We start from the raw sequence: 24,035 nt of genomic DNA, 5'->3' as shown, positions 1-24,035 counted from the left end.
TCTGCCTCTCTCCTGCAGCTAATGAGCTCCTCCGAGAGCTCTCCTCAGCCCCAGGGCTCCAGGTGTCACTCTCTTCCGGCCCAGAGAGGGGTACCCTAATTGCACCAAGATGGGGCCCCGCCGCTGCCTCTTCAGGGCACTGCCTGGCACTGAAGAGAACAGTCAATGCCCGCGATGGTGGGTCAGAGAGGCCTGGCACTGCGCAGTGAGAGAGGAGAAAGCAGCTATGAGTGTGAGAGAAGGCGGGGGTAAGAATGAAGATAGGAGAGAGAACAGAGGGAGACGAGGGAGGAGATTAGGGGGAGAGGCACAAAGGGGAGGAGTGAGGGAGGAAGGGATGGCGGAGGGCAGAGTGAAGAGTGAAGAGAAGAGGAAAGAATAGCAGCCAAGGTAGATGTAGAGAGTGGGGGAGATGGGGAGTGACGGTTGTGAGGTAGGAAGGGTGAACGAGAGGAGGGAGCGAAGAGAAAAGGAATAGTGAGAAGTGGGGATGACAGAGAGAGGGATGAGGAAGAAAGGCAGGAGATTAGAGAAAGAGAGAACGGAATGGAAAGGGGGAGAGCGGAGGATAAAGGAGAAAGTAAACAGAGTGAAGTACTGAGGACGGAGTGAATGTAGTGTTAGGAAAGTACACTGAGAGGAGTGAGAAGAGGGTGATAGGAAAAGAAAGAGTGAGTGGAAAGAGTGAGGGCAGGGCATAGAGTAGGGGGTGGGGTGAAGCAGAAGAAGATATGGAGGGGGAAGAGAGTGGGAGGCAAGGGGAGAAGGAGAGAGTGAACTGACTTGCACAGAGTGAGTAAAGGTAAACAAGTGGGAGGACAAGGAGAGGGAAAGAGCAGTAAGCAAAGATAAAGTGGAGGAGAACGGAGAGCCAGGGTACAAGGAAAGAGTAAAAGACAGTGTTCAGAAAGCAGTGGTAGGAGGAGAAATGATTGGAAGAGAGAAGAGTGAGGAGTGAATGCAGCTGCGGCTCTACTGCTAGGGCAGAGGAGTGTCCCCCAACCCCGCCGGCAGCAGCAGCTGCAAAACGTTTAAAATAAAATGATAATAAGCCATGTTTACTGTTGTTTTATTTTTCTACGGGCTGGCCCATGGGGGATGACAGGCAGGGAGGGGGAGTGGTGTGCACTTCCCTCGGTGCGCATGTGGGTTTGACCGGCCGTCTCAGGGCAGCCAAACCGGCATGCGCACTGAGCTGTCTCCAACCCGAGCTGTGTTGCCAGGTTGGAGACAGCAGGCACAGGCTCCCAGTCTGCCTGGGGAGTGCAAATCGAGGGCGCTCAGGCCAATTCTGATGTGCTCTCATGCTGCCGGCAGCATGAAAGCAGTGTTAGGATTGGCCACAGGGCTGTCTGGGAGCCTGTGCCTGCAGTGGAGAGTGAAGCCTGAATAGCGGCGATGTGGTGATGCGGCGATGCAGCAGGTACGTTTTTTTTTGTGTTGTTTTTTTGCGTCAAACCCCTTCGCCTGCCACTTTGCCACGACACCAGCCGCGACTGAGTGAATGTAAAGTTAAGAGAATCCACGGAGCGAGGGTAGAAGGTCTGAAGGGAGGGGAGGAGGGACAGAAGTGAAAAGGAGAGAGAAAGCAAGTGGTAGCAGAGATAGATAAAATATTAAACTAAAGAAGTTCTGAAGGAAGGAGGGACTGGAGAAGACAGTGTTGGAGTGGCACGAATGAAGGGAGAAACAGAGAGTGAAGAAAAGGAGTGAGCGAGGCAAAGAATAAATTAATGGAAGCCGGATAGCACAGTGAGGTGTGAAGGAAAATGACTTACTAAGATGGAACAAAGTGAGTGGAGGGAGGGAAGAAGTAAGAGAAGGTTATGGAGATGTGAGAAGAAGAGGCAAGGGCAGGGCAGAGAGTGAAGGGTGATGCGTGTTGAAAGGGTTTAAAAAGTCCCTGAAAGGTAAGGAGTGTTGGGGAAGGAGTGATAGGAAAGAGTAAGGCCACGCTAGAGAGGATGATAGCGATGGGTAGAAAGAGAGTGATGGGGCAGAGTGGTGGGGAGTGAAGCATGGCCAGGGTAACAGCCGAGGGTTGGAAGCATGGGAGGGAGGTAAGAAGGCTGAGAGGAGAGGGAGAGTGATGGGTGGGGACTGATCTGGAAAAAGTGGAGGGTGATGGGGAGCTTGAGGAGGAAGTTGGAGAAGAGCTGGTGAAAGAGAGAGTTATAAGGGAAGGCGAGGGTGCCCGGAAGAAGAAAGCGATGGCGAGCAGAGAGTGATGGGGACAAGGAGTGAGTGATGGGAAAACAGAGTGATGGTTGCAAGGAGAGAGCCTGAGTAGGCTCAATGAGAGAGTGGTGGGGAGTATGAGGAGGAGATGGGAGAGTTAAGTGCTGGAGGAGGGGACAGTGATGGGGAAGGAGAAAGGGGGGTGGCGGAAGTGATGGGGAGAGGAGAGTGTTGGGGAGAAGGGGAGAGTGATGGCAAGGAGGGAGCCATGGAGAGTGAAACTGAGCTGGAGAGGGCAGTGATGGGAGGAGCGAGTGATGGAGAAGGAGTGCACTCTGTAGATACGGGGTCGGGGAGGGCTGGGCAGCAGAGAGTGGGGAGAGGTCTACTGGGAGTCACAGGGTGGATGGTGAACGGTTGCACACTTATCCTTTAGGTGTCCCTGAGAGCCGCCAATGGCCTACCAAAGGATGAGGTGAGAGGATGTCTTGCCACCTCATGGTCCAACTTGCAACATGCAGCTCTCACCAGCCTTTTCATTACATATACTTTTTCACACCTGTCCGCAGCCCCCTGGGGAGAGAAATAGTACAGAAGCAAGAAATCATTTCAGAGCGAATAACAGCTCCGGCCTTGTACTTTTTGGAGAGGCCTGGAGGAAAATCAGCAGTCAGGAGCGCCATGTCAGGCTAGGTAGCCCGTTGTCTGGCGTGACACCGTCAGTGAAGAGCGTGATGCATTCTGGAACTTGTAGTTTCACTTTTAGGTTTGTGAATACAAGCTCAAAAATCCCAACATGCCAAGGTCTGATGGATAAAAAGCCACACTGGCTGGGGGTATTACACCTGACCTGGGGGGCACATGACAGCTATGTGACTGGTTCCAGCAGCCTCTTACAAAATGATGGTGCACCTTTGCAAGTATATATTGAGATGCCAGCCAGTCATGGTTTAAATGCACACTTGTAAGTGTGCTACAGATCCAAACATCTCATTATTTATGAGACTGTACCTTTGGATTGCTGCCAACTTGTGGGACAGGGGAGGGACTGTGGAGTACCATGAGAGGCATGGAGGGGTGGGGTAGGGCCAGTCATATGTGCGACAGATGAAGAATATCTGAAAGTAACTAACATGCTTCATGGGGGATAGTCTCTCCAGGTCGTCAGAAAAGCATTTTACTGTGAACTACCAGCTCGATTTTTAAGTCTGGCATTAGCCAAGACCTTTTGATTTGTATAAAATTATATACACAGTATGCTTACTTATTGGGGCTTTCTGTCAGCAATCTTATCCTTCGGTCTGCCAGTGTGTCATTCACATTTTTGTTCCGCCCACCACTGCGTGGGGCACAGCCCACTTCAGCCATTGACTTACTTCTCTGTGTAGACTGTATTCTGCTCTAGCACAATGTACATTTAAACACAAAAATAGTCCGTCTGTAAAGTTTCAGAAAAATATTATTTAAAAAAATATATATTTTATTTATTAGTTTACAGGCACATAGGTTCAATAAAAGAAACATTCATAGATATATCACCATGGATAAGTATAATTGTAGATACATATACGTACATTAAAATAGCAGGACCCGGATAATTTTACTAATTCTCAGCTAGTCGTCTGAGTATGTACTTTTAATAAATAAGCAGCTCAATAGCAATGTGACCATTGCCTCCGTTGTTCCCTTAAAAGTTCTAAAAGTTCTGAAGGCTCAGATCTCCAATCTCAGTTCCCCCTGCATGTGCTATTAAACTCCCGAATTGCTCCAGTACACAGTGCATACAGTTGCTGTTTATGCTGTACTATTTTCATTTTACGCTCCCCAATTTCATATGATGGGGGCGTTGTAGATTTCCACAATTGCAGTATTATTGATTTACCTATTAAAGAAGCAATGAAAAAGATCTGCTTTAATTAGGTGGGTTACCTTGGGGCAATTGCAAAACCCAAAAAAACTCCACAAGGGGTCCGGGATTAAGGAGATGTATCTAAAAAGCTAAGTCACTGAAAACATGTCCTCAAAAACTCTGGTAGGTCTGGACATGTAAAACATACATGTAGTCAGTCTCCTTAGCTATACTTGCATCTGAAGCATTCCCCCAAAGCTGAAGGAAATGCTTTCTTGATCCGAGCTGATGTAAAGTAAAGCAACCAATTTATGAAAAAAGAGATCCTTTCAAACTTTGCTACCCTGATAGCTTTATCGGGAAAAAGTTGTGGATCTATCTTGCACCCCAAAAGTTGTGGATCTATTTTGCACCCCATTGTGGTCTCGATCTTGATCAATGCTTTGGGGACTATTTTTTCCTACTGTTGCTGTTGCAGTGTACAATACCAGTTTCCCACCCCTACTTGACTCCTTACATAAAAAGGTTGGGTGATCGTGGAAGCCAACGTGAATGTCGGTATCTCAGTTGCTTGAACAAAGTGATGAATTTCGGTAGGAAAAAACTAAGGAATCAGGGATGACTGGATTACTTTCTCTAAACTGTTCCCATTTCTTGGCTTTCCCAGCCACCAAGAAGTCATTGAACCTGGAAAATCAAAACTTTTTCCATTCACTAATATTGTTTGCCCCCTTCTGCAATCCCAATGCCTCGGATTCTTGTAACAGAATCAAGAGGTGGAATCGGGAAAATGTGTATTTCTCATGGAGCTCAACATACCTTGACACACTGCACTGGGGAATTTATACCTGGTGCATTTTAGGAGCCTTGGAAATTTGAGAAAACAGGGAAGCTGAATATTATCTTCCTGCAGCATTTGTTTGAGATAGAAATTATGATCCAGTTTATGGGATAAAGCTGCTGTTATGGCCCAGTCTAAGTAGGCTGCCTCATAATATTTCTTTAAATGTGGCAATGCAAGACCACCACCCTCTATGGTTAACTGGAGTGTTTTGAGTTTGGTGGTGTTTTTTTTTATTGGCCTAGATGAACTGGTGCAGCATCTGAGCAACTGTCCTAAAGAATTTCTCAGGTATTTTAATAATAACTTTGGACAATATAAGTAGAAATAAGTGGAGAATCATCATTTTAATTAATGTAATACGACCTATGATTGTTAACGGAAAAGACTGCCAGTTGTGGAGGAGGTCTTGGGCTTTTTTGAGAGTAGACAGATAGCTAAGTTGATAAATATCTGCAAAATTGTGAGAGAAATGGATGCCCAAATATCTGATGGGATGGGAGGTCTGAAAGTGTGCCTGCATTTCAGTTGGCAAAACTAGTTTGGAGCTGTTAAACAGAAGTGCCTCTGATTTTGTATGATTGGCCCTGTAGCCCCCTAAATCTACATATAACTTGATCTTTGCAAAAGCCCTTCCCACATTCTGCTCCTCTGCTACTAAATAGAAAATCATGTTGCCAGGAAATAGTTTAAATTTTGGGGCATCCTGCAAAGGTGCTATTATGAACGGAGCTGCCAGGGGTTCGATGAAGAGTGCAAAAAGCACAGCTGGCACCCCGGATGAATCCCTCGACTTAGTGTCACGGTTCCGGCTATGCGAGCATTGACTAAGATCTTAGCTTTAGCCTCCTGGTATAAGTTGTGGAGCATCCTAACTATTTTTGGGGGGAAGTTGATCCTCAGCAAGATTAAAAACAGCACTTCCCATTGAACTAGGTCCAACTCTTTTTCTGCATCTAACGTAATGATTGCAGCCTTGATCTCATTTTTTGAAAAATAGTCTATAGCCTGTAACATAAAATTAGTATTGGTCAATATAGTTCTCCCTAAGAGAAACCCACACTGGTCTCTGTGGGCCACAAATTGGGTGATTCTGGTGGCCACGATCTTTGTATATATCTGGTAATCGTAGTTCAGGAGTCTAATGGGACGATAGGAGCCTGTCTGTTCAACTGGTTTACCCTTCTTGAGAAAGCTGACAATTACTGTTCTGGTAAAAGAGCTGGGCACTTTGCCCCCATTGAGTATCTCGTTAAACAAAGTATCTAGAAAACCTGCAGTTTGCTCAATCAGTGCTTTAAATAACTCAGCCGGCAATCCCATCCTCCCCACAGGCCTTCCTGTTAGGGGAATTAAGCAATTGCCTCCTTTATTTCTGCCAGCCCAAGAGTGGGTAAGTTGATGGGCCCCAGATATTCATTTACTTGGTCTGTGGTAATCACTGACGTAGGGGTATATAGTTTAGAATAATACGCTAGAAAAACCCTATCTATTTCAACTGATTGGTTCACCATGGTTCCCTGACCCTCATAGAAGATAAATTTAATGACAGCATTATTCCACCTTTTTTTTTTTACCGACCAAGCCAAGAACCTCCCAACATGCTCACTTTCTTCATAGTATCGCTGGAAGCATGTATTCTGAGTGACTACTTCCTGGGACAGATACCGCTCTCTTACATTATATCGTGCCTCCTTCGTTCTGTCCGCCAAGGTCTGGTTGTGAGCAATCTGATGAGCTTGTGCCGCTCAGTCGAGCTCCTGTTGCAAAATCATGGCTTTCTCCTTCTTAACTTAGTTATTTGTGTCTTGTAAGAAATGGCTTCTTCCCTCACATAAGCCTTCCATGCTTCCCACATCGCAAAAATAGAGGCTGTTCTTAAGTTCTTCTTCAGGATCTCTGTAACAGAAAGCTGTAAGGCACTATCCACAGTTCATCAGTCAAAGGAGACTTGTCTAGGGTCTACCATGGTAGTTCTATCTGTGTAACAGGGATTAGTAATTTGATCAAAGGAACCGTATGATCGGAGAACGGATTAGGCAGAATACATGTACCGCCCCAGCCCATTGATGTGAAGTTAAAACAAAATGTATCCTAGAGGCTGATTTGAATCTTTTGGAAAAACAGGTAAATTCTTGAATCTCAGGATGATCAGCCCTCCAAAGGTCTGCTAGGGCCAGATCTTGAATAGATTTGGCCAACAAGTGAGGCGCTGTTTGTTCTGGGGCCTATTCTTGCGTGATGCATCTATTCTTAAATCTTAAATGACATTAAAGTCACCCCCATGACCAAAAGACTAGGGAGTGAAATCATGTGATTATATACTTCCTGCTGAAAAATTGTCTCATCTTCTATAGGTCCATGGAAACTTGCGAAATGTACATGCTGACTTTGAGTTTAACACTAACTGGAATTCCCATTTGACCAAGACCAAGATGTCCACCTCTTGTAATGCTGCACTAGCAGATGCAAAAATAGACCCAGAAATAAAACCAAGTAATTTTGGCGTTTTGACCTGTTGCTTTAGATGAGTTTCCTGAAATAGAATTATCTACGCCTGAGATGATCTTAGCCAATTAAGTATGGCTCTAAATTTGGCCTGGCTGTTCACCCCATTTACATTACATGAGGCTATTATCAAATTTTTGCTAGCCATCTGCCCGATTATCTTGTCATCTACTTTCCTAGCTACTTTCCTTTTCAGACCTTGACAGTTGGTTAGAGCTTCTTCTCCCTGACCGTGCCCCCTATATAGGGTGACTTCTCCTAACCATGCGTAGAATAAAAAAAAGGGACCATCTCCTGCTTTACCACCTGCTTTTCTTTTTTACCCTGCCCCTCCAACCTCAACCCTTCTTCCCATCATGCTCCTTCCCTCACTGCTCCCCATGGAGCCCAACCTGTCATGGACTTTCTCCCTCGCAGTAAATCCACCCCCCGTGCCGCTCAACCCTTCCCTCTCCCCCGTCCCTGAAATAAAGCATGTAGACATGCCACTCCTGATCCTGGATCTGGAAGGCAACAGCAGATGAGCATGGATGAGCATTAAATTGGTCTATGCAACTGTGTACAACATTATATTAAATCGAACTTCACCTATTTCCCTGTCCAAGTTATGATTTGAAGCCCTGACCCTGGGCTTTAACTCCATGGGCTCATTAGTCTTGCCTGACACCTACCCTCGTTATGGACTACAAAAATCCTTTTCCATGATCAGCTGGGTGGAAGAAATGAGCTTGTACCTTGAAGAACACCTTAAGTTTGGACTGTTGAATTATGCCTGATGGTGCCCCTTGATTCTGGAAGTCATCAATCAGTCCTATGAGCTCTTTGTGTCGCCGGGCAGCCTGAATAGACATGTCGGAAAAAACCTGAAATGAAAAACTATCAGCCGATTTGGACGTTTTAGTTCTAATAGCATTCAACAGGATTTGTTCCTTAATTCTGAAGTCACCACAATTAGCCAGGATAGTCCACAGGAATTTTGCATTTGGAGAGCTTGTTGCAGGTACTCGATGTGCCTGCATAATTGTTATACCCGAGCTTGCTGGAGACTTGTCTGGAAGGATATATTGATGGATAAGGTCTGAAATTGAATTGCTGACTGTGATCCTGGCCATATACTCTTTAGGAATGCATACACATTTTAGATTTGAGCATTGTGACCTATTCTCTGCATCATCCAAATTTATCTGAAGATCTTCCAGTTCTGCTTGCATTTTTTGCTATTCGAGTTTCATGTTTACTACTTGAGTCCTCCAATTCAGAAACTCTTTGCTCCACCTGGAACATACGGGAGGAAAGTTGAAGAATACTATTATTAATTTGTCCCAACTGCTTATTTGCTTTTTATAGGCCTCTTCCTGGAATATTTTCAAAACTCTTAACTCTTTTAGGATCTGATTAAGCATCACTTTGATGGATGATTTTTCTGAAGTCTGTTCTAGCAGAACAGGAACAGGTAGTACTGCTGGGCAGATTAATCCTTTAGGCGAGTCGGTTCTGAAGGGGACAAGGGGTCTTGCCTGTATTGGGCTCGAGTTAGCTTCTGAGTTCTGTAAAGCCCGTGCCGGCACCATAACAGAATTCCCCAAAACGTCAGATGACATTGTGCTGAAACTATACTGTTGATATGTTGCTTGGGCTATAGATTGATCAACCGGTTCAGGTGAAGTCTTCTTTTCAGACCCTTTCGAGTTGCCTAGAAAAAACAAAGGGTAGGTAGGCTTTCCCTTAGAGGCATCACCGGTTGTAGAGTCGGAGGTAGGAAGAGGAGTCCTGATGTTGTTTTGTGTCTTTGACAGAACCTTAGAGTGGGGACTCCCCTGCTCGAAACTTGAAGAAATCTGGAGCGAAGATTGTTGTTCAGTATGAAAAGGCTCTAACCCTAATGCTTCTATTACATTTGGTGGTTTCGGGACCACCGAGAGGGTACAGCCGGTATCAGCTGCTGTGATGGCATTTGCTGCAATGCCCCTAAAGAGCCATTGAGATGAGCTTCCTTACTTGGAGGCGTATTCGAGCCCTTACTTGATGTCATAGACATTTTTCAATTTTTATTGGGCTTCAGAATTTTGGTCGCAACTCGTGGTTTCAATGGCCCATCCCAAGTGAGGCTTTTCATCTTCCTTACAATCTTTCCATCGTTAGTAGGGGATGGCAGAGTGTCACGGGGGAGCTGCAAGCCACATCTGTGCTCCACAGACCTCATCTACAGTATCCCCCAATCCTCTTGACCTGCAGAGAAATCTGATACTGCTCTACAGGCTGCTTCGACCTCTACAAGCCCTTGAACGAGTTACATTGTACAGGGAAAAGTCACCACTACTTAGTTGTCATTGCTGTTTTTTTTTTTTTAGAGAAACAGCTAACTGCTGCTATTGTGCGGTGACAAATAGTTAAGCACATTTACTGCTTCAGTTATAGTTCTGTTCCACTGTCAACTAAGATCGTTAGTTCACTGACACCCTCCCAGACCACCCTACCTTTGTTTTATTAGTATTTATGTAGTATTTTCAGATTACAACAAAGTTTGAACGTCTGTATTGTCGATGAAGCTGCACCGTTGGTATGCACAGCTGGACTATCTCCAACTTCAAGTGATAAACTTACGTTTCAGAACAAAGTGGGCAACACTCTTCTCGAGTCCCCTTCCTTCAACTCACATTTCCCCCACACTTCCCACAGTTTCCACCGTGTTCTAGATCCTCTCCCATGCATCTCCCACAAAATCAATTCCGGTTCTCAAATCAGCCAACTGCTTATGCGCTCCATCCAATCCTTCACTCATCAAATCATCAAGCCATTAGCCCTCTCCTCTACCTGATATCTCTCTTTAATCACTCTCTCAACTCACCAATCTATTCCCCTTATTAGGGTCGAGCGCCCAAATCGCTGTGTCCCTGGTATAATTTCTCTGTGGTCTTTTAATCATGCCCATCCGTTTGGTTAGTTTGTGGGCCTGCCTTTTAAGATTCGCTTGATTTAATTAGTGAAAGGCATGCTCACTTCATGCCTTTTCCAGTGTTTAGCCCTTCTCGCGCACAGTGGCCAACTACTGAAAGCATACGAGGCTCAATGTTTCCCATGTGGTTTCTGGACTACTTTTTCTCTTTATTTCATAGGCAGCGCAATCTTGCTGGGCAGTAGTCGAGTGCTTTGCATGACATAGACCCTGTTACATGGATATTTGCACTTGTACCACTTACATGGATAATTGCACTTTCCTTTTGTGTGTCTGCTTTACACTCATAGCGGCTGTCAGCTCGCTTACGTGAAACTGTTTTACTTTTCATTTTCAGTTTATGTGGTAAGAAAAGTCTGGTTCAGAGTTTACAACGCTAATAGCTTTAACTCGAGCAAACGCAAGACCTATTGCATTGCAAATGCTTGTTTGAAATCTGCAGTTATTCTGCCTACTAAAAACGCTTCTTATATTATACTATCCAATATCTCTACTTCCATTCTTAACTAAAGTCCTTAAATGCCCAGACGTTAAACATCTAACCTCCTTCCTCACTGAACACAGCCTCTTTGTTAGAAATTGCCCTCAAACATGTATTCAACTTTATTACTTTTGCCTACCATTGTTACCTCTCTTCCTTCTCACAATTCTGATCTCTGTGCAACATCTAATATGCTCAGTCATCTCGCTTCACCACCCACCCTAACACATTTTTAGTTCACAGACTCGACAGTCAACTGGTGCTCATCCTATCCCTGTGACCGTGTCTTCTCGGTGCCTTTGTGCTTCTCGCTCTCCACTCCCACGTCCAGCTGGTTAGTTCCAGCAGGGCTCATTCCTGGGTCCTCTCCTCTTCTCACTCAACACCTCTACCAATGGTTATAACTATTCTTACGGCTTTTCCTATCATTACTATAGAGATGATATTAAAATTATCTTATTATTTCATATTCTCTCTCCCCACCTCCAGGCAGGAATCTCTAACCACCTAATAGCCATCTGACACTTGGTGGCGGTCCGCTCTCCTAAGTCAAATTGTTCCAAAATGAAAATAATCTAATATTCAGTCACATGTGCTCCAACCTCCCTCGCCTGCCCCATCCATTCCCCCAGGCAATGTGCTCTCTAGGAACATCTCATCCAGTAGGAAAAGCCTTGACTAATCTTGTCTCAACTCTAATCTACCACTCCAGTTCTGTATGTACGATAAATGTATTGTCTGATTACTGTTCAGCATCCCATCTACCCAATCGCCAATAACTAATCTACATACTCCACCCACACTTACTAATGTACGGTGTGATGCTGTTTCTAAATACAGTATTTCTTATTGAAATGCTTTGGTTTATGTCACTAAATAAGTAAACAAACAAATAAATAAATAAAGGAAAACACAACTCTTCTGCAAACCTTTGCCTATAGTTAATCCAGGTAAGGTCACACTACAGTCGGCCAGATGTCCAAATGTGACTTCTGAGTATGTGTCACAATTCCCTTCGAAACACCCAAATTCTCTACCCTTGCCACAGCATCTATTTTGGCATTTCAGAGAACTACAAAGGCCACATCTAATTTATCGTGCTGTATGCTTTCATATTTCTCCCTAACAACATACTTAATATAAATTTAATCATGCATGGAATATTTTTTGCAAAAGCCTGCTTGGGATAGTATCTTTTGTAATAATCCAACATCAAATCCAGTCTTGCAATCAGCCAGGCCGATCATAACTGCAGTGGTTAGAACAAAGATAAGGTGAGGAATTGTTATACATCATCAAATGCTTTGAGAAGAAAACTGGATCATAAATTAAAATCACATTTTCACCTAGCAATGATGATCCCATTAGGAACAGGACATTATGCTATTTCAAGCGGGGTAAACATTCCTCAATCTCTTTAATGTTTGTTTATCCTTCACCACAAGGCTCTCATAATTGACTGAAACGTTGTTCTATAAGGGGGGAAATATATACCTTCTGAAACACTTTTCCATTCTTCCCTTACTGGTCTCGTTTGTTACTAATCTGCAAAAGGCTCTGGTGTCCTGTTTCCATTATGTTGGACATAAATGACCATGGAAATTCAAAATAGTCCTGTTTTTTTTGCAGGCCAACAAACTTATATAACTACATTTTCCTTTCATTAAGGCCTCCATATCACCTATTTTTACTAGATATTGACACAAACGACGTTGGTCAAGTTTAGCAGAATGACATTTATATCAGACTACCTCATTTCTGTCAATCCTATTAGGAGCACTTCCTTTATAAAGGACGGTTTGTATGTCTACTACTGATGTCACCATCAATAATCAACCCTTAGAGAATATATTTCGCAAATATTCCATTGGGTGTGTAATATAAAAATGCAGATATTTTTTTTTTATCTAAGAGTCCATTCTAACCTAATAACAAGATGTATTGATTATTCCAATCTAGCTTGATTCTATCTGAAAAATCCAGTGTGTAAATGTAAGATCATTACTACTTTATTTAGATACGTTGATCTTAAATGCAATGAAATAGATCCATAATAAAGAATTATCAAAACAGTATTCAATGAGTGATAGTCCTAAATGCGTTGGCAGGTTAAAAAAAAATGTAGCCAAAAAATATCAGTGACAAGGGCTCCAGTTAGCATAAACAAAAATTCCGTTAACAAATTGTCTCCAATTATTTTATGTATTTTACCCCAAAAGAGGCAACTTAGGAAATATTTTGTTGTACACATACCCCATTTGTCTTGTACCATCCTCACACCTCATTGAAACAGTTTAAATCAGTTACTAAATTGACATTACATTCTCCAGAAAAGACCATTTTGGATCAACAGATTAATTATCCTTTTCTAATCCTCCATAGATATAGAGGAAACTAAACATCAATCAAAGTAAGAATGATTTCATTACCTATGTTAAGTGAAACCGTACCAAATATTTTAAAATCCGCACATTTTCAGGCCCTCTAACAGTTGTCCCTTCTGTGGAAGGTAAAGCCACTGTAAATCCTCAATCCACCAGGCTTCTAGGAGCATAGCAAGTTGGTTTGTGGAAAGAGAAAATATAAATGCCAGAAAGAAATCCTTGATTTATTCATCTCAACAATCTTTCAACTCATGATCCTGGAGTACAAGTCTACTGAAGAACTACATATATTCTATGCACGCTAGTGTTCCAGTTCAGGCAAATGTGGTCTTGAAGAGTTCAGTTTTCAGCAGTTTTTCGAGAACACGGTTGTGTTCTGTAAATGGACTGACCATGTTCTAAATCCTGGTGCCCATCATTTTTTGGACCAGCCGCTAATCCAGTCCACTTGTATTTGTATGTTGTGCAATGTTATAGTTGTCCGCCGAGAGTGTTGTGCTAGGCAGTAGTGGTGGGTGAGTTTCTGCAGATAGCTCTGTCCTCTTTGTCGAAGTACCGTACAGCATCACATACATGGTGCAGTTTGTTTTGATGTTGAAAGTTGGCTCCATTGGGAGCCAGTGGAGTGTTTCTGGTGCATCCCCGAAGTGACCATGCTGTTCCAGGTTGTACGTCCATCTGACAGCCTGATTCTGAAGCTGTTGCCACCAGTCTGTTAAACTTTTAGGAATGCCAGTGTAGATGATGTTCCAGGTGCCCAACTCAGCCAGAAAGTGGCATTTTTTCAACCCCATGCATTGATTGAGTTGGGGGTGTCATTGGATTTTCCTCAACATGAAATGCTGGAGGTTGGTTCCTTTAAAGACTGCATTTGCCCAGTGTCTGCCATGACGACTTTGATTGATTCAAGATTATGGTGCAGCAAATCTTTATTCCAAGACCTTCATTAATGTTACTTGCTCATTTAAACATTCTGCGCAGCATCTCTGAGGGTGGTGGGGAGAAATGGTGAAGCAACACGGTGGAGGGTTGAGGGAATTGCAAAACAACACAGGGGAGGGTGGAGGCGAACCGCGAAGCAGCAAGGTGGATGGTTTAACACCGAAAAAACACTGGAGGGGACATGAAAGCGGCAGAGGAGGGCTCGAGGGGATGAGAAAGCAATAGCGTGGGGAGAGGGATAGCTGCTGCATGATCTTATTGGTATCTCTTCTGTAGCACATGCTTTGTGATGCACTGCCTCCTTTCTCTTTTCCTCACTCAGATCTGCTTTCTGGGGACGGTACTGAGTTCATTTTTCTGGCTGTACTGTATTAAGTGTTAAATGCCAATTAAAGGTGCTATAAAAATAGAAAGCAACAGGGGGAGAGTGGAAGGGAAAGCAATACAGGGGTTGGGAGAAAGTAACATGGAGGGCATGGGTGGGAGAAAGCAAAGGGGAGAAGCACACGAGTGAGAGAGCAAGATAGACGAGGGCAGGGGGAAGCAGTTGGGCAACTGAGTGAATCATGGGGCGCAGGTGGAGAGATGTACACAAGAGAGACAGCTCAAAAACACATGCTCTCTAATGGAGTGCTTCATACAAAAGAAACAAGTAGTGATTGGAAAGCAAGCAGTGGAAGCAGCGATGCCAGACAATGAAAGAGATTGTAAAGAGGAAATGCTCCATGGAATGGACATACACAAGATTGACAAGTTCAGACATGAATAAAAAGCAGGCAAATGAGAGTGACAAGGAAACCCAATCAATAGTAAGCAATGGGAGGGCTCCAAGCTACTCTGTGTTTTTTATAAGCTACAATATGTCTCGCAACAAACATCACCTGAGCTGCCAGGTAGGCTCAACCTAAAGCTGGCAACATTTTACAAAACATTGTGCAAGGTTACAAAGCATAATAACCATCTGCCTCTGATAGTCAGAAACCATCCCTTTGAGAAGAGAGGAGTTTAAAATGTTTGCACTTTCAGGAGCTAATGATGGTAGGACTTCCTTGTCTCAATAGGGTGGATATGGCTAAAAAGGTGCTTAAATGTGTTCCTTTTGCTAACTTGCATCAAGACGTTCTTCATTTCTGTACTCTTGAAGGTTGTTAGAGGACCGGAATGAGTTAAGCGGAAAATGTAAATGGTGTGGTTAATTTTCTGGTGTAGCTGGATATGTCCTCCCAGATTTTTAAAACAATTAAACATAATGAATGTCAGATGATCTTCACAGGGCTGAAAGGAGAGCCTAAGGAAAACAGAAAAACAGACCAAGCGTGCCCAACATAGGTCCAGGAGGGCCAGATCCATGCCAGATTATTTTCAGCATGTCCATAGGAGCCACATTTACGCACAGTTGTCATAAATATACACCCTGTACGTTGTCATTGGTTGTCCTAAGACTCTGGTTTAGGCAACCTCCCTAGACCGAGGTGGAACACCAGTCATCAACACCAAAGAAGAGCAATAGAGACAATCTTGAGGATTTCAGCAGAGACTTTAAGAAGGTCCAATAGGCCTGAGTAAGCTGAATGCTGCTATGTTAGAGGAAAGTTGGTAAACTGATTTTAAATAATTTTGTGAGTAAGTGAGTATAAAGGGTGTCTTTCAGTGCACTAATCTGTCAGTCACTGAGTACTAACATACAGTATTACATGATATTCATGCATGGATCAGCATACTTGGGAATCAAGCATGTGTTGCTACTTTACCGCTCATAAGTCCTCATGGTGCCATCCGCACATGCTTACCTTCTACTTTTCCTTGTTGCTTGACAGGGTCTTTGGCTTCGCCATAGTGTCCACGTCGGTGTTAAATATGCTGATCCCCTCAGCTGCAAAGGTGCATTATGGGTGCGTGATCTGCGTGCGGATATTGCAAGGCCTGGTGGAGGTAAGTGCACATGGGGTTCAGTGGAGAGTCAGACATAAGTGCCCTAGACACTGTTTTTGACACATCAATTATCATACTCAATTAATAATTATTTTATTTAATTTAAGGATATTGTCAGACTCCCGGGTAAGGAAACAAACACATTTCTGGTATCTGCATAACAGATAGAGCGTTGGCCGCTTACACACAAGTTTGACGCCTTTGCTACCTGAAGCCCTTTGTTTGCGGACGCCATACTCCTGACTGATCCACTGCCAAGGGATGAGGTTAAGATCCTCATCCACCATTGTTGGCAGCTCTAAAGTCACCATGTACCATAGCTTGAGCTTACCTCCCCTCCAGAGTTATGTCATAGAGGCTGAGGATTACCACAGTCTTGCTCTTCATTATCCTAAGAATTTGCACAGGAGACTGTCAGTGATCTGAAGTATACAGGCTGATTGGGGTATCTCACTAGGCTAGTTGCTTGAGGTCTCTCACTAGGACTGGAATAGGTGCAGGGTCGCTGATGGGCCTCCGCCTTCCTATTGGAATTGGTATATCCCATTTGTTCTAACATGTATTTGAGGGAAGAGTCCACTCAGTCTCCCTCTCCCTTGCAAAGAATGGAGCTCTCTTACTCCGCGCAATTCAAGGTTGGTATGAATATTTTTTCAAGACTGTTCTAGATTCTCAGTAAGCATGAATGGTATCCTTCAAAAAGTAGTTCCTCAAAAAGGATTGTGGCTAGGAATGTTGAATCCTGAATATTGACAGCACAGACTGTTGTTACAGCAATACCTGGGGACAAAATATCAAAAGGTAAGTGCAAAGAGACAGGTAACGTTATTCTTAACCCCACGTCTCCATACCTTGAAGATATATACATCACAAGGGTATATATATATATATATATATTTATGAAGTCAGGTATAGAAAATGTATAGAAACGTACCTTTTGATATTTGGGCCCATGATATTGCTGTAACAATATTATGACCCTTCGATATTCCTAGCCTACACCCTCAATAACAGTATTCATCAGATGGTGCTCCCCCACAAACAGTAATTATCAAATGGTGATTATTCACAAACAGTGCTCATCCAATGGTGCTTAGTCACAGGCACGATTCACAAAACAATAATTCCGGATTCAGGGGCGTAGCTTCAGGGGAGTTCATAGGGTGTTACATCCCTCTATTAAATGTATTTTGTGATAAATAGTTGGCTACAGGTGCTTTCAGTCGGGTATGGTGAGGTATCTGTTGGATTTCGCCAGGAATTTTTACACAGCCGGACAAAAACGCACACACACTCTCTCCCTCTATGAGTTTGGAAAGATTTCATAAAAATGTTGGTTATTTCACTAAATAATGCGCTTTCTCTCACTTAGTACATCTACCAATCCGCATTCCTTTTCCTTCCCATGCCTCTTAAACCCCCTCTTGTGCGCCCTGCTTGTCGTATAATATATTTTAACATGATGTGCCAGCGTGATTGTCAGGAAATCTGAAGCTAGCACCCCCTCCCCCCAGACATACTGATCAATCTACGCCTCTGCTGCAGTGCTTAATTTGAGCCTGTGATTTCTGGTGCAGGGCACCGGCACTTATTTTTGAGGGCTGGCACTATGTCTTCTGCCTCAGGCATTTAGTGCAAGCAAAAGACGCATTTGGGAAAGACTGATGAAGAGAAAAACAAAAAGCCTCACAAAGGGAGAAAGCAGAAAGTTGTAAGAGTGAGCTGAAGGGGCAGGGAGTGGCTCTAAATAGATTGAAGAGGCCCGAGATGGTTTTAGGATTACACTCCCTCAGTATCCTGCGCTCACACATTCTAATTGCAGCAGCTGTATGTCTCAAATGAGAGCTTTGGGCACCGACACGTTTTTATTTACAAATTAAGCACTGCCCTGCTGACAGTGTTTTTCAAACAGTGCTCCCTCAAACACATCACTGTTCATTCAAGTCAACAAATTTGCGTCTTGTGTTATCACTTCATTAAAATGTTTCAAATACCCCTAAACATCTATCAGTCTCTCACTTTCCTTCTGGAAAGCAGCAGTTATGGTCCCAACACCAGTTTAAAAGAAGGAATAGAAACAGTGGATAGATTTATAAACATTGTTCAAACGTTAGTATTCATAAAATCCAAGCCTCTCTCCTCTTGCTGCATCTCCGTGCAGTAGGACAGCTTTCTGTTAGGCTGCAGATAGCCCACAATTCAAGGCTTCATTAAGGCACCTCCTCGACCCTTCACCTACTTTGACCTTCACTGCCTGGTGATACATAATATTGATCAAGCAATTTTTCAGAAGTGGCCCATTAATCTTCAAGAAAAATATTACCCTTTCCGTCTATCCCGCTCCCTGGGTTCTCCATCATCCCCCACATCCACACAGCTACAGCAGAATGCTCCGCGAATATGGGGACTTATTTCCCATGATTTAAACCATGAAAAACATGTAGGGGCATATTTAAGAAAAGTGGCATTGCACACAGTGCAGCGCCACTTTTCTTGTACCCTGTAGCGCCCCCCCCCCACCTCCACCATGTGTGCACCGTATTTAAAACACTGCGCACCATGTCATAGGGTAGGGGGCAATAGCATCATTTTTTTGTACGCTATTGATGTACTCTGTACGGTGTTAGTTCCAACATTTTGGCGATACTCCTGCAGAGTACATAGGGGCCCACTGTAGTCAATGGCCTGCGCCCTTTTAACACCTGCTCTTAGCAGACGTTAAAACTGGCAAAAAATATTATGCAAGGAAATCTGTTGGATGTCCTTCCACCATTTTTTCGGCCCCCCTAACGGGCAACGCCCCTTTTGCATACATTATGCCTGATGCAGGCATAATGTAGTAAAAAGGGTTACAAAGTGGCGCAATGCATGCATTGGGCCACTTTATAAATATGGCGCAACGTTTTTGGCCTTCTAATGCATTAGTATCACAAATTACGCTAATGTGGCATTAGAATGGCGCTAGGGGCTCTTATATATGCCCCTTAATGTTTTGCAAATCCTTCCAGTCTTAGCTATTTTTTTACACTGGTTAACTTCCTGTTTAGTATTAGTCATTTCGCACCATGAGGATCGCAGGGTAAACAAGCACGCTATAAATTTTAATTCAAATTTGGGATGGGAACCCTGACAAAGTGCAGCGCCACTTTTCTTGTGCCCTGTAGTGTCCCTCCCCCCCCACCGCCACCATGTGTGCACCGTATTTAAAACACGGCGCACCATGTCATAGGGTAGGGGGTAATAGCATAATTTTTTTGTACGCTATTGATGTACTCTGTATGGGGTTAGCTCCAACATTTTGGCGATACTCCTGCAGAGTACATAGGGGCCCACTGTAGTCAATGGCCTGCGCCCTTTTAACACCTGCTCTTAGCAGACGTTAAAACTGGCAAAAAATATTATGCAAGGAAATCTGTTAGATGTCCTTCCACCATTTTTTCGGCCCCCCTAACGGGGCAACGCCCCTTTTGCATACATTATGCCTGATGCAGGCATAATGTAGTAAAAAGGGTTACAAAGTGGCGCAATGCATGCATTGGGCCACTTTATAAATATGGCGCAACGTTTTTGGCCTTCTAATGCATTAGTATCACAAATTACGCTAATGTGGCATTAGGATGGCACTAGGGGCTCTTATATATGCCCCTTAATGTTTTGCAAATCCTTGCAGTCTTAGCTATTTTTTTACACTGGTTAACTTCCTGTTTAGTATTAGTCATTTCGCACCATGAGAATCGCAGGGTAAACAAGCACGCTATAAATTTTAATTCAAATTTGGGATGGGAACCCTGACCACCGAACAGGGTATCGCTATATCCCAGAACTCTCAAACTCCTCCTCCATTTGCCGAATGGCTGATGCCTGGAGCACAAAACAGGAAGTATCCATCTATGCAGCAAGAGGCTGCCTGCAAAAGCACCGCAGAATTTGGGGGAAATGGTAGGAGTATTATGGACTTATGGGCTGAAGACTTAGTGGCATCACAGCCATGATCCTTGGTATATGGTTGTGGGGTGGCATGTCTCTATGGGAAAGCACTGTATGTATGGCTTCTCTTGTTTTGTGTTATGCAAAATCAATACAATCTGCTTATTAAAAAAATGAAATCAAATTACTTCTCAGACAATACTCATCAAGCAGTACTTTCCCTCATACAATACCCATCAGAAGAAATCCTGCTCAAACACAGAGCTCATTAAGGAGCCCTCCCTCAGTATAGCTTAGTACAAGACAAGTAACACCTCTGACATACCATAAACACCCCCTTTTTAGTTAGAATGCTCTGAGAGAGGGCTGGGTGTCTCTGGTCTGCAGTCTTCATTTTCAACGACCCATTAGGTACAGACCCCTTCATCTCCATGGTCCTCAGTCCAAGTGGTCTGTGTGCCATTCACACTTTCCTAGTGGCTTCGGGCCTGGTACCAGCGGTCTACAAATACCGCACCTGGCACCATGCCCAGCCACACTGGGCCCAGAGTTTTGTTCTGTGCTGCAAGGGTGAGGTCCCCTTCTGTGCCCAGCTCCTGCCACCCTTCTCCTGCACAACAGCAGGACCAACAAACACTCCCTGCAGCTCTGCCCTCACCTGCTCCGCCCTTCGCCTGCCCCCGTCGCTACCCATGCCGCCGCCTTTAAAATAGTTCCTCGATCCGTGCGCCACCTGCCCCACGTGATATTCTCCATTCTAGGAAGTATGACTTTTTAAGCCCTGGGTTAGATGCAGGTCTGCTGGGGGAATCAGAGACTCCAGCCCTCGATAACCCCCAACTAAATCCCCGGAGCTTCTACCGAGGACCTATTTCTTTTAGGACTGGCGCAGGGTGCAGGACTGTGAAATGGCCCGTATTCCCGTGCTTCGCGTCTCAGGGGTCAGTACGAGCAGAGAAACCCTTTCTTCTCTGTGGTGTACTGGATTAACACATGGGTACATACCGTTCACCCAGGTATAGTTTATCTCCATTACCCAGGAATTATTATTTGACCACGAGATACTTACCGGAAGTGATTTAGCAGATGGCAGCATCCTGGGCGAGCACAAGACGGCATTAATTCTACGTGATGGCAGCATCTTGAGCGAGGATGAGGCGGCATTAATTCTGACAGTGTTTTATTTTCTGGCAGGGACGTTTCAGAACATTAAATGACACATCGACGGGTGTTAGATCTGGCAACGTGTTTGAAAAAGATGTTTCGCCTGACAGAGGATTTTTTAATGGGCATATTTTATTCGGGTACATTACCTCGGCTTGGCACTGCTTCTCCTGGGACATAGATGCTTGCTTGCCGTCTCTCCAGGGTATTGTGCAGCACACACAGTGTCCTAAAGTCGCAAAACTGTTTTCTGGGTGGTGGTGGAGGCGGGGGTGGGTACTGTCATAGAGGGGGGGATCCTGTACATTTCATAAGATCTTCAGAAATGGTTGTGAAACCCATGACTGTTTAGCCAAGATATGTTGAATGTTGTGCTGCAGTTGTGTTGTTTTGTTCACTTTTCCCACCCCAGGCCCTGTTGGAGAGGGCTGGGCACACTCACTATGTTGATTGCTCACTCAGTGAAATATGATATTGGCGTCAAACTCTTTTTCCAAGCCTCCTTTCTCTTTCCAGTTCAGTGCTCTCCTCTGACACAAAAAGGCTTTGGCCAAGAGAGACCATTTCCAAAGCTCATTCACTCACAGTTTATCACCTGCACGTGCATCACGTGCATCACGGACGCACGAGACTGGCGCATAGCTAAGGACAGGGTGTGGGCAAATGAACCCCCCTCTGTCAGCTCAAAGGCAGGGGTGCAAGGCCTTTCACCTGTGTGTCACCAGAGATAGAGGAGTAATTCGGGCCTGTCCTCTCTGTCTCGGAGAATGAACACCTCGGTGCCCGGCTGCAGTACACGAAGACCTCAAGCACACTCGATGGCGGGTACACCAGGTGTGAGCCCCCACACAGTGCCTTCTCCCCTCAGTTTCCACGTAGGAATGGGACTCCGCGTGCATGGGCGTAGGAAGTGTGGGGGACGCGGGGGATATGTCCCCCCCAGATTTTGGTCCCCCCCAGATTTTGGAGTGGGGGGGGACAAGGGTGGGGGCGACGAGGGGACAGAAGAATTTTCCCTTCTCCTGTAATTCGCAGGGCCATTAGCGCATGAAAGCGCTACCTATACTGGCCCTGCACTCGACCTGTGACCTGGCTCCAGGACACTCGCCCTCTGCCCTTTTGTTGTGCTGCAGCACACAAGGGATTCTTTCTCACCTTGCCCCACAGCCCCCTGCAGTCTGCACTTCTGAGAACAAAGGAAGACGAGAGAGGCCCTTTGTTGATTGCTGTCTGCATCCCGTCTCTCCTGAGCCCTACCTTTCCCTTCCCTTGAAGAACGAACCCTGAAGACAGCAGCAAGATTTGAAGAAGGTAAGGAGGTTTGGGTAGTTAAATAAACTATTGCTAAGTAACTCCCTTTCTTTTTAAATACAGTGCTGTGTTGCAGAGTATCTCCCTTTCTAAAAACAGTATTATTGAGTTACTGTGAGATATGAGCAGGGCAGGCTTTAGCGCGCTGATGCAACAATGTTTGTTAGGGCCCCCCTTTCTGTCCCCCCTCTCTCACTCTCTCCTCTCCTCTGTCTCTAGCTTGCCTGCCCTAGTGCTAATTATTGTCCCCTAAGTTGACATCCTGCCCCCCCCAACAGTTCGGTCCCCTGTCTCTCCCTCAGCCTTCCTGGTATTTGTGAAAGCCCGCTCTGAAGGGCAAGGGCTGTCTGTAAATCTCATTTCCAGCCAATGGCCTGTGGATGCGAAGCCAGCACTGTGGCAGATCACAGGCTTTACAGGACTTCACAGGCTGTGGTGGAACAGAGCCTGACACTGCTGGATAGACAGCGGAGAGACCAGCACACAGCATGGGTCCCAGGAAGAACCAGATGGACAGGGCTAGGTAAGGCAGCTAGGGTGATGCAACCGGTGCTGCCGCACTGGGTGCTGACTTAGGATGGGGGTGCTATGTTTGCAAGTATATTGTTACTTTAAAAGCACCTGCTGGATGTTCCTTGCCACCAACAGTTTTCAGGCAACAATAAAAATCTTAAGATAATTCCGGTGATTAATGGTCATTCTGGAGAGAGATTGAAGTTTTGTCTAGTGGAAGTTTTGACTCATCATAACATACAGGGTTACTATGCCTGCTACAAAGGCTGTCTACATGCAGATCACAACGTGTACCTAATGTGAATAGGTCAGTGGGTTACTGCTTTTGTCAGATGCAGAAAAGTACCATCTTTTTGGCATGGTTACCCCACTTTTTGCCTGTTGTCAGTATGTTTTGACTGTGTTCACTGGGATCCTGCTAACCAGGACCCCAGTGCTCTCTCCCATTACATTTGGTTGCTTGGACCACACACACCCCACACTTGGCATACTGGTGTCCCTTATAAGTCCCTAGTATATGTTACCCAGGTACCCAAGGCATTGGGGGATCAGGGGTTCCCCATGGGCTGCAGCATTTATTATGTATTATGCCACCCATAGGAGCCCATGTAAACTGTCTGCAGGCCTGCCATTGCAGCCTGCGTGAAAAGGTGCTTGCACCCTTTCACTTCAGGTCACTGCACCAGGTCACTGTAAGTCACCCCTATGGTAGGCCCTCCTAGCCCAGAGGGCAGGGTGCAAGTACCTGTGTGTGAGGGCACCTCTGCAGGAGCAGAGGTGCCCCCACGAACTCCAGCTCCATTTTCCTGGACCTCGTGAGTGCGGGGATGCCATTTTATGCTTGTACTGGACATAGGTCACTACCTATGTCCAGCTACATAATGGTAACTCCAAACCTGGGCATGTTTGGTAACAAACATGTCAGAATCATACCCCAATACTATTGTCAGTATTGATTGTATGATTCCATGCACTTTGGGGGCTCCTTAGAGGATCCCCAGCATTGCTCCTACCAGCTTTATGGGGTTTTCCAGACAGCCCCCGCTGTT

At 44.8% G+C, this 24,035-nt stretch overlaps 1 protein-coding gene across 1 annotated transcript in view; it reads left to right on the top strand.

The window, feature by feature from the left end:
- Positions 1–24,035, top strand: part of SLC17A7 (solute carrier family 17 member 7) — a 239,168-nt gene that overhangs the window by 178,755 nt on the left and 36,378 nt on the right. Inside the window, exon 4 of the mRNA XM_069200817.1 lies at positions 15,957–16,071. Within this exon, the coding sequence (XP_069056918.1) occupies positions 15,957–16,071 (115 nt within the window). The remainder of the gene's footprint in view (positions 1–15,956; positions 16,072–24,035) is intronic.

Source organism: Pleurodeles waltl, chromosome 7 (assembly GCF_031143425.1).
Source record: "Pleurodeles waltl isolate 20211129_DDA chromosome 7, aPleWal1.hap1.20221129, whole genome shotgun sequence".
NCBI lineage: Eukaryota > Metazoa > Chordata > Amphibia > Caudata > Salamandridae > Pleurodeles > Pleurodeles waltl.
Note: the sequence above shows the minus strand (reverse complement) of the source record. Positions and strands in the feature narration are given on the sequence as shown.